The sequence below is a fragment of the Coffea arabica genome, chromosome 7c (assembly GCF_036785885.1).
Source record: "Coffea arabica cultivar ET-39 chromosome 7c, Coffea Arabica ET-39 HiFi, whole genome shotgun sequence".
Taxonomy (NCBI): Eukaryota; Viridiplantae; Streptophyta; class Magnoliopsida; order Gentianales; family Rubiaceae; genus Coffea; species Coffea arabica.
In genome coordinates this window covers 4,449,288-4,460,781 of record NC_092322.1, presented here as the reverse complement: position 1 = coordinate 4,460,781, position 11,494 = coordinate 4,449,288, and the positions used below count along the sequence as shown (strand labels likewise).

At 34.7% G+C, this 11,494-nt stretch overlaps 1 protein-coding gene and 1 long non-coding RNA gene across 2 annotated transcripts; both read right to left on the bottom strand.

The window, feature by feature from the left end:
* Nucleotides 1-699: 699 nt before the first annotated feature.
* On the bottom strand, nt 700-2,329 carry LOC113698230 (uncharacterized). The gene is made up of 3 exons (XR_003450154.2): nt 2,151-2,329; nt 1,919-2,037; nt 700-978 (listed from the first exon to the last, which is right to left on the bottom strand). It is a non-coding gene; the product is annotated as an uncharacterized lncRNA (long non-coding RNA).
* A 3,105-nt stretch (nt 2,330-5,434) lies between these two features.
* Nucleotides 5,435-6,820, bottom strand: LOC113698936 (xyloglucan galactosyltransferase XLT2-like). The gene has a single exon (XM_027218915.1). The coding sequence runs from the start codon at nt 6,818-6,820 to the stop codon at nt 5,435-5,437; it is 1,386 nt and encodes a 461-aa protein (XP_027074716.1).
* Nucleotides 6,821-11,494: the final 4,674 nt, after the last annotated feature.

Here is an 11,494-nt window from a genome sequence, read left to right as displayed (position 1 = left end):
CGAGGCGTGTATTTGCGGTTATATTCACATATGCGCAGCCGTGTGACATATGTGAAATTAAACATAATACTAAGACTAATCAGAACAAAATATTAACATACAGGCATCCCTGCCAACCAATAAATGAGTCGGAAAATATTTTGCAAAGCTCTCAGCAAATTGTGATCCAAATGATCTAAATACTGGAGGCCTGTACCAACCAACCGCCCACCAACCCCCACCCCAAAAAGAAAAAAAAAAAAAGACCACTTCATCTGCAGAAATAGCCATCAAAAGTAAATTAAAGGTACAACTGCAATTGCGGCCTATGGAAACAACCTGTTAGACCCCCTAACAACCCCGAGCAAGCTCGCATTTATTCTCAGAATCGAGTTCCAGAAATTCAAAGGAAGTCCGAATACAATAAAGAAAGTATGTCCTGAGTTCAATCTCTCTCTCCTAAAAGTGACTGTGAAGGAGCTTTCAGGAAGAAGCTTCCGCACATATATTGGAATGATGAGTCAGAACTGGATCAGCAGACCATTTAGTTTTCAATTATTTATCTGAAAACATATGTTCATGCTTACAATTGCAATCTCAAAGAGTTATTGGTCCATAAAAAGGTTTAAGTGCCACTTAAAACACAGATATCCAGTTACCAAGCATCCAAATCTAGTTCTTCTAACATTGTACTGCAGGCAAAGCATCAAGGCACAGTGATACCAAACTCCAGTAAATAATAAACATTGCAGAACTGTACATTTGTCACTTTCCCTAAGAAAATAAATATGTCAGATAGGCAGGAAATTTTGAAGTGGGGTTGAAGAGGGATTCTATGACAGACAAAGGAATCAATCTCAATTACTTTCCAGAAGCAACAAAAAAGGAAGACCCCAAAGCATACAGCTCTGCTCCCCAACTAAAGACCCTACAGCAAGCTCCATGGTATGACACATCCAGCACTTAGAATGCTGGTCCATAAGTCAATACCTTAAGTACCTAGATATGAAGAACATCAGATATTGGTGAATACCATGGATAATGCAAACAAATTTCAGCATCTCAACAGCAAGCTACATCTCACACAAGTAGGTTTATTCTTCCAAAGGCACAGGACTAACCCACAAATAAAGATCTCAGACATTCTTAGCAGAGTTTATGAATTCAACTAAGCAGGACGGCGAAAATCAATCAAGAACTTTTCCTATTTGTTCCATATGTTCTTCATTTTCTTAAAAATAAATGACAAGAAAATGACAAAAACTGGCTAGACATGTACACAAGAAGTCAAACAAAGCTATACAATCTGATGTTGGCAAATAATGTGAAAATCCTAAACTCGGATACTAAATGACAAATAGATGTCTTATAGAGCAGAACGCAATTGTAATGGTTTTCCAAGCACTAAAGATGGAGGGAAGCAAAAGTTCAAACCAGCAAATGCTCAACAATTTCAAGGTTGAATGTAAATCATATTTTAACTACATTAAGCCCATTGCCGTGATAAAGGGAAACATACGAATTAGCAACAGCAGCAACTAGTTGAATAATTTAGTACAGATCACTGAAAATTCCCTCATGCTCCGTCAGTCATATTATTACTGGTCGCTTCACAAAGCACATAATACAAGTATACACGGTACATGCAGAATAGCAACTTTGTCAAAATTTACTACTAATTGACCTTCATAGAGACTTTTCAGACTTCTAAGATGAAGTCTTTAAAACTTACAAACAGAAGAAAGATCGAAAGAAGAGCATTTTAAGAATATGGAAATTTTTTCTGCATGCGTTTGATAGTGGACAATTTGTGTTTTGGATAAATCTGAAGATTTCTCAATCCAAGTGAATCGGAAATGAAATGAACATGAAAAATCACATACTAGGCAATTGGCCATATTACGTTAGCGACAAGGGCAAGTGCGAGAGAAAATGATACCCTGAGACAACTCGCAGCAAGTGCGCGCCTCGACAGCGATGTGCGACGTGAGACGAGTGGCGGCTACCACGCTGTGCAGAGGCAGTAGCGACTGAGTGCAAGCGAGAAAACCGCCGTTCCTGAGAGTCAGATAAGTTTAAATTACCGTGTACATGATTAAGATTTAACAGGCCAGGGATTTTTTTTATTTAAAAAAAAAAAAAAAAAAGGTAACAGGGAATGAAGCAGGAACCTGAGAAGGTCGGAAGAGAAGAGGCGGCGAGAGAGAGCGTATTGGCCGTGAAGAGGAGCTGACGAAGTAGGACGGAGACGGGGGAGGGACGGCGAGGAAGAGCGTGCGGTGGAAGCTCTTACATTTGAGAGGAGAGACCTTGAGAGAGACCCGCGCCAAGCCATGTTTTCGTTGCTCGTGCTATTCTGATTTTGAGCCCGTCAACAAGGTTTAGGAATGCCCAGTAGGGTTTGGGAGCTGTAACAGCTCGACGACGTCGTCCGCTTTCAAACTCTTTTTCTTTTCTTTTCTTTTTTGGTGGCCACTGTGCATCATATGAACTTTTTGAATTTTTGTTTTATTTTAGGGAAAATCTTCAAAACATCCCTCACATTTTACAAAACGACTTTTTGCATCCCTCACTTTTAAAAGTATATTTTTACATCTCTTACAAATTTACATTGGTTAAATTTGGTTCCTATCTAAGTTTTCGACTAGTTTTTAATCGAAATCCACCACGTGCCTTGCTTGTAATCATTTTTTAAGGGCAAAATTATCAAATCAAAATTTACATAATCCGATCCATAGTCCCTCACATTTTACAAAATGAATTACTTCGTCCCTCATATTTTAAAAAAAAAAATTTCATCCCTTATTGATCATGTGTACGAATAACTTTTTTTAAAAATTAATATATCTATTTGATTTCACCTGAACAATATGAATATTATTCTCTATTTAATTTCACTTGAACATTTCATCTGAACGTACTGTTCAAGTGAAATTAAAATAGATATATACAGGGGTCTAAAAAAAATTGTTAGTTTTTTACTCATGCTCGTTCCTTTTACTCAAAAATTGAAAACAAAGAAGATATTTAATTCTAAACATTACTAAGCATTTATATCGAATTAAATTTGGACAGAAAAATAAACAAAGGAAAAGTATGACCAAATGAAGTAAGTGATTGACACTTTTAAATTTTAAGATAATCATAAGGTAAGAAATTCAACTATTAGTATTAAAAGTAGCGAGTAAAAATTTCAGATTTAAATTGTAATTTGTTAGCATGACTATAAAATTCGAATTAACATTGATTAATTAGATAGTCTTATTATGCAACTTAATAAATGAATTATTACCAAAATAGAAAAGGTTACAAATATTAAATAAATTTACATGGTGAAATCAAATATAAATATATGGGTTTAAAAAAATATTAGATTTAAACTCATGTATATATCTATTGAATAGCATATGCACAACTACAATTAATCTGTTTAAGTGAAATAAAATAGAGATATATTACATACTATTCATATTGTTCAGGTGAAATCAAATAGATATATACATGAATTTAAAAAAAAATTATTTGTGTACATGGTCAATGAGAGATGAAAAAATTTATTTTGTGAAATGTGAGGGATGAAAAATTTATTTTGTGAAATGTAAGGGGTTATAGATGGATTCTGCAAATTTTGATTTGATAATTTTACCCTTCAAAAAATAATCACATGCAAGACACGTAATGAATTCCGACAAAAAATTAGTCGAAAATCTAGGTAGGGATCAAATTTGATCAATATGAATTTATAAGGAATGTAAAATTACACTTTTAAAAGTGAGGGACGAAAAAAGTCATTTTACCAAATATGATGGACGTTTTGAACGATTTTTCCTTTATTTTAATAAACTTTGGGAGGCTTCAAAACTTACGGCTCCTTTTCCGCCTAGCATGTGATTTTTTTCCACTTGGGATGTGACATGTTTTCTATGCCAACCCAACGCCATCAATAGTGTTGTGCCAAGTGTCATGTTATTATTTAAACTTGTGTTAAATCAAGCCAAGTTGAATTATTAGAAAATTAAAGTGTAAATAATAACAAAACACTTGGCGCAACACTATTGGTGGCATTGGATTGGCATAGAAAACATGTCACTGAAAATCCCAAGTTATTTTTTTCCTTCTCTTTTTCTTTTTCAGCTGCACCACCCCGTCGGGCCCCCGCCAAAAACCAGAGTAATTTGTTTCGGCCCTTTTGGTGCATCGGACGGCCTAAACCAGGCGTCTACCAGTAGAACGGCCTCCTGGATGAGATTGCTTTTGTATAACAAATCTAGTTTTGTTTCCATGTAGTTTAATCAACATTTTTCGCACGGTTTCTTAATGAGGAAAATTAGCAACACTCAATTTGATATCTAAAAATGCGCCATTCGCCTTCATCCATTTCTTCAAACTTGCATTGCAACAAATTTTCTCTCGCTTATGTCTTTTGCTTAGGTAATGGTGAATGATGTTTATCAGGAAGGAAAGAAAGGTAAAGACAAAAAAAAAGTAATGGTGAAGGGTGAGATTAAAAACCAAGATTAGTCTGATTAGTTCTGATATAGCTTGGGTCTGTGAAGTTGGACTAAAATGAGGATCTCTACAACCCTGCTGCATTTGCTGTCTGTGTTGGATTTCACTTTTTTTTTTTGGGCTTACTCCAAAATCCCAATTAACAACGCACTTGGAGCCTGGAGACATAATTGCATAATTGCATTATTCACTAATTCGATATACACGCCTACTTAACATTCCCCAAACTCGGAATTTTCGCCTTTTCATTGGTAAGGACATATTAGTACTTAACACTAATAAGAAGCAAAAGAATTAATTAACCAGAGAGAAGTAAAAGCCAGAGAGAAGTCAACAACGATGATGATTACAACTTAAAACGACTGTTAACTAATTAATTTCCTTTCTATACCCCCCGGGAATTTCATTTTGTCTGGCGCGCATGGATGGAACTTGGAAGCGGGTGGTCCTTCTAATTACTGCTAACATTTAAGGCTACTGCTACCCAACCCACCACAACATTCAATGCCCTTTTGAGACCAGTGAACAGAGAGTATTTTGACTCCTATTCCTACCTCCGTGAATCCCCCGCGTCAATTCCCTTTCAATTTGTCTAAACAAATATTCATGAATAAATCTCGAAAACAAACGAATCGCGTTTAACAATTTGTATAAATTTTGCTGCAGTGTCACTTGTAGAACACTAAAAGAGATGTTAACCTTGAATTGAATTGAATTGAATTGACGCCATCCATATTTCATTGCTTTGTGACACCGGAATCTGAATTTCATTGATCAAACCTTTTTCTTGACGTCTTCAAGTCTCGACGACGCACAAGTGATGATGGACGAGGAGGAGGACCACCAGGCAGCTTCTTCTCCATCGAATTCGAACCAACTAGACCTCTGCAAAACGGGGTGAATTTTTTTTTTCCTTCTTCTTCCATGCTCCAATATTTTTTATTGCTCATTGTTGGCTGCGCTGCTTCTGCTCCTTGAGTCGCCGTAACACCCCTTCAAAAGCTGTTTCGAAGGCATCTCTACTATTCTCCCCATCATCACCGGGCATAGCATACAAAATTGTAGGTATTAAGTTAGTCACCCGTTCTCTCATCATCTGAATCTCTTCTATACCATAGCCCTGCAAAATCTTCTTAATGGAAGTACCATTTCTGACTTTGTTCTCGTCTATAAACACCGAGAACCTCTCCGGGTCATCCCTCATGAACCATTCAAACTGACCGTGGATGCTCCTTTTCCAAAAGAAAACGGGTATCGAACCCGCTAACATACAGTCAAACGTGGATCTTCTCGTGTAAGCATCACCTCTAGGCTGCAAACAGAAATTCGAGTCCAAAAACGACTCCAGAACCGCCGGCGTTCCCTCCGCACAGGGAGTCTTAGAACAGTCCACCGCTTTGCACGAATCAGCCTCCTTCCGACACTGATCTAACAACAAAACCCTGAAATCGTTCTTTATCTTCTTGCGTCTTCCACCAACGTAAGTGAAGAGCTTTGACCGGTTGCGGGTCCGGACAAATTTCAGCCAGCTCTCCAGCTCAGCTTTGGACTTGGGATGAAATCCCGTAGGGTAAGGAACGCTGATCTCCGACCGATCCCAAGGATTACGCTCGATTGACAGCTTTAACGTCTGCCTCATGGGAGGCATGAGAAGGAAGCTGGACCCCCACTTCTCATCGGTGTTCCTTCTGAAATCCCAAGACATCCTTCCCAGCATGATAAAATGGTCAGCCCCTTTAGACCTCTTCCAAGAGGGTTGGCCGGTGACCCACTTGAGCAGGCTCTCGCATTGAGAGTCTCGCTCGCTCGCACTAGAGTTACCGTACAGGTACTTGGCAGTTGCTAATCCAGCATAAAAGGGGATGTAGAACGCCGTGGCCGAATCTGGGTCGTAGGTTCTGCACCTGTAGTTGGAAATCCTCGCATGAAACATAACCTCCCCGGAAAACATGTGAGTCCAGTACCAAGCTTGAGTAAGATCTCTGGGCACAATCCCGTCGAGGCCGGTGGCTTTTGGGCCAAATCCATCGTTGGAGAGAGTTTTGCAGAGGGAAGTCCACGGATCTAGATCGTGGCAATTATCCAACAGCTTTTCGTTGAAGATCGGAGGAAGGTCGTAAACGTAAATGGTGCCATATTTGCACTGCCCATCTTGGGGAGCTTGGAGACGCTGTCGTAGACGGCGGAAAGAATGGTAGTGCTTTGGAGCACTGGTGAAGAAGAGGAGGAGGAGGATGGGTAAGAGAAGACCAGCAAAGAGCCAGGCACGACGGTTCTTGGGTTTGTCGAGAAAATTCCGTCTAGATGTCGTGAATCTGGCGAAATTCTGCATTTCTTCCCTTGCCTCTACTCTCTAGTGTACAGTTGGTAGAATCGGCAAGAGTTGTCTAGGGGTCTGGCTCCTACCCAGTAGTATGACACTACCACCACCTACCAGTACCACGCTAGTATTTTTTTTATGGGATAATTGCAGAAACCTCAGGAGGTTTCTGACATTTACACTGACCTCACCTGTACTTTGGAAAATTATACTAACCTCCCCTGAGGTTATTAATCCTTTGCAAATTTAGTTCAAATGATTAAAATATTGTTTTAGGGAGTGAAATTGGAATTTTGTACCAGATTTGCCCTTTGTGTTACATGTCCAATGAATGACAAAATATTATAAATCAATTAACAATTAATAAACTTTAGGAGCATAATTTATGGGCAAATACGCATTACTTATTTAAAGTACCGGCTCTTTACGAGTATTTTACTTTCAAATATTTAATTTATGATAAATATATCAATATTTGTAAGTAAAAATTCCAAAAGTGTTATAGTAATATTCTTGCAAAAAGAAAATCGGTAAATTATTTATTTAATATAAATTAAATATATTTTTATAAAAAAGAAATGGCTCATAAAGTATTAATTCTTTATGACTTTCATCCATTACATAAGTAAAGTATTCGTTCTTTATGTGCATTTTATTCTGAATCATTTAATTTATATTAAATACATAAATGTTTGTAACTAAAATTGAAAAAGTGTTATATTAATATTTTTATGGAAGAGAAATAGGTAGGTTTTGTGTTTAATAAAAATTAAATATTTGAAAGTAAATACAAATATGTATTTGAGCGTAAATATTTGTATTAAATTAAATGTTTGAAAGTAAAATACCCGTAAAGAGCCGGTACTTTAAATAGTTACAGGCTCTTTATGGGCAAACACGCATTATTAATTTAAAGTGCCAACTCTTTATGGATATTTTATTTTCAAATATTTAATTTTTGATAATATATCAATGTTTGTAAGTAAAATTTAAAAAGTGTTACAGTAATATTCTTACAAAAAGAAAATCGGTAGGCTACTTATTTAATATCAATTAAATATTTTTTTAAAAAGAAATGATTCATAAAGTATTAATTCTTTATGGCTTTCATCCATTACATGAGTAAAGTATTGGCTCTTTATAGGTATTTTATTCTGAATCATTTAATTTATGTTAAATACATAAATGGTTATAACTAAAATTGAAAAAGTGTTATATTAATATTTTTACGGAAGAGAGATTGGTAGTTTTTGTATTTAACAAAAATTATTTGAAAGTAAATACAAATCTGTATTTGAGCGTAAATAGTTGTATTAAATTAAATGTTTGAAAGTAAAATACCCGTAAAGAACCGGTACTTTAAATAGGTAATGCTTACTTGCCTATAAACTGGCTAATTGATTGAAATATAGATACTTGCCAAAAAGTTCCGTCAAATGTGGTCCATCAGCTCCGTGGTATCATTCTATGCCCGTTGCTTCTACATGGCGCGACGGGCAGCAAATTTTTTTTTTAAAAAGTTTTTCAGGCCGTCGCGCCATGTTGGAGCGACGGTCAGAGCTGTCAGAAATTTCTGACCGTCGCTCCTATATGGCGCGACGGTCAGGAATTTATTTTTTTAAAAAAAATCTTCTGATCGTCGGTCCAACATGGCGCGACGGTCAAAAAATTTTTTTTTTTAAATTCTCCTCCTCAGTAAAAAAGAAAAATTTTTCATAGGGTTACATTTACGGTTAGGGTTAGGGTTTACGGTTACAAATAATTTAGAATTTGTTTTAATAAAAAATCCTTCAGCCCGGCGATTTAGAAATGTTTTTTTTTAAATCTTTGTCCAATTCAATTGGAAATTTGGCAAAAATTTTTCTTTAAAAATTATTTAAAATGAAAAGTTTTAAAAACAATGCATTCAGTTTGACAACATTTTAAAAACAAACATTGGGCTCGCAAGAATTTTAGCGTTTTAAAGGAGATTAGATTTAAAAATTTTGATCCATTTGTTAAAGGATTTAGGGAATTCTTAAAGAATTAATGTTTACCATTTTATCAAGTTTAAGTTATATAACATGCGTAACTGTTATGATTTGTTAAAATTAAAAAATAATTTAATAATATGATTTAAATTGAAGTAATTGCGTAATGGATGAAAGTATTGCTTAATATTATTATGATTTGTTAATTTTAACTTTATTATGTATCATGCACACAGAATGTTAAAGGAACCGTAATTGTGTCAAAAAAATGAAAAATTATAATATGAATTACGATTTATATATTTGAATTTTCATATAAAATGTAATCGTATAAAAAGATTAATAACATATTTGTAGAAATGAAGAATTATTTGAGTGTCATTATTTGATATACGATAATTAGTTTTAATAATTTAATCTATTAAAATAGCTGTAAAACGACTAGTATTTATTTGTTTTGTTTTGTAAGTATTATCTATTAAAAATTTATTTTTTTAAAATAAGCATGATGATTTAAAAAAAAAAACATTTCTGACCGTTGCGCCATGTTGGAGCGACAGTCAGAAGATTTTAAAAAAAAAATAAATTCCTAACCGTCGCGCCATATAGGAGCGACGGTCAGAAATTTCTGACAGCTCTGACCGTCGCTCCAACATGGCGCGACGGCCAGAACAACTTTAAAAAAAAAAATTTACTGCCCGTCGCGCCATGTAGGAGCGACGAGCATAAAATGATACCACGGAGCTGATGGACCGCATTCGGCGAAACTTTTTGGCAAGTATCTATATTTCAATCAATTAGCCCTATAAACTATACTTTTTAAAGTTTATTAATTGTTAATTGATTTGTAGTATTTTGTCATTTATTGAGCATGTAGTACAATGGATAAATTTGGTACAAAATTCTAATTTCACACTCTAAAATAATATTTTAATCGTTTGGACTGAATTTGTAAAGGATTAGTAATCTCAGGAGAGGTCAATGTAATTTTTCAAACCATAGGGGAGGTCAGTACAAATGTCAAAAACCTCATGGGAGATTTCTGCAATTTTCCCTTTTTTTATTATGGAAACTTTAATTACCTACGATTAGGAGTGTGTAAAATTAAAAAATTTTGATTTATTGATCGAATTTAAATAGAATTCAAAAATTTGAGTTCGATAATTCGAAATGAAAATTAAAATATCCGATTTCAAATTAGATGAAATCGGATCGAATTCAGTAATAAAATTTTTTAAATTAAAAATTCTGATTTCTAATTCATAATTCGAAATTGAAATCAAAATCAAAATCAGAATTCTTATTTCGATTTCAAATCCATTTTACACACATATGTAATATAATATTTATATTAGAGTAATAATTTTTATATTCTTGAATGTAGTGATTCGGAATTTCTATTTCGGTTTTAAATTCATTTTCATATATGTATAATATTTATATATATGTAATATAACATTTATTAATAATAATAATTTTTATACTCCTGAATTCGGTGAAATCAGAATTAACGAATTTCAAATTGAATTCACAATGAATTCGAATTCGAAATCAAATTCAATCAAAAATTATGATACCAAAATTTTAATTTTAAAATTTTAAATTATCGATTTCGATTCTGATTCACGGCCCAACCGGCGACTCCGGCGAGTGGTGCCTTAAAAGCATGCAGTTTAAGTCGTCACGGAGCTGGCATACACACTTGAACTTGGGGATTCATTTTTGTTGGCAAGATATCCACGCCACACGTAATCCGGGGCTCAAATGACCTTCATTGTTGAATCGTTTTATTGAATAATTTTATTCAATTCAATAGAATGTAAGTTGATTTGTAAAAATTGCAATTCACTTTCAATACGCAGCAAGATATAAATAAATTTTTTTGAATTTCACGTATGACATTATAAATAAAATACATGATGCAATCTGAGTCACACTTTTTTTTCCCTTTTGACAACCTTTATATTTTTTTTTCAAAAAAATGTATATACTTTGCATCTGAACTACAGTCTGGTAGACCAATAGCATAGGGCACGGATTCCCTTTTCTTTATAATGTTTTTTTTGAAGGCTGCGACCTTGCATTTGATGCACTGAATATCGTACGTCAAAGGATGCGCCTTCACAAGTCTAATTTACAGATGCATGTGTGTCACAATCTGACGATGATAGAATTAATGAATTGAATGACCTTTTCTGATGTTTATTTATCGAAGTAGTAAATAATAAATTATGCAACTGTTGAGTAGGAGTTAATTAGAGATGAGTCTGGCGAGAGAAAAGAAAATTTGCTGGAGAATACCCCGAAATTACATCTCGAAAGTGTACTAGCGTGTGACGTGGCTAGAGAAGTACCTTTTGTGGCAACTGGCAAGTGCACCACAGCTGGACCGCTGGTATTAATACGTTGAATTCCTTTCACAACAAATCAAGGGGCCGGCATAAGCGGCGCCATCAACACTGTCGGTGATTTGGTTGATAATTATCAGCTCCTCCATACATATTTATTATTTTTCACCGTAAAATTGAGACTCGTAACTTTTTGCTATGAACAAATAAATTCTTCTGTGCACCCAATTAAGATGCTATTAACTTGCCTATTGATAGCGTAGTTATATTTCACGACTAATAATTCTTTTTTTTTTATAAAGTTTTATTTTTAGCTAACCACAATGATATATATATATATATTTCTCCTTTTATTTAAAATAATGTAT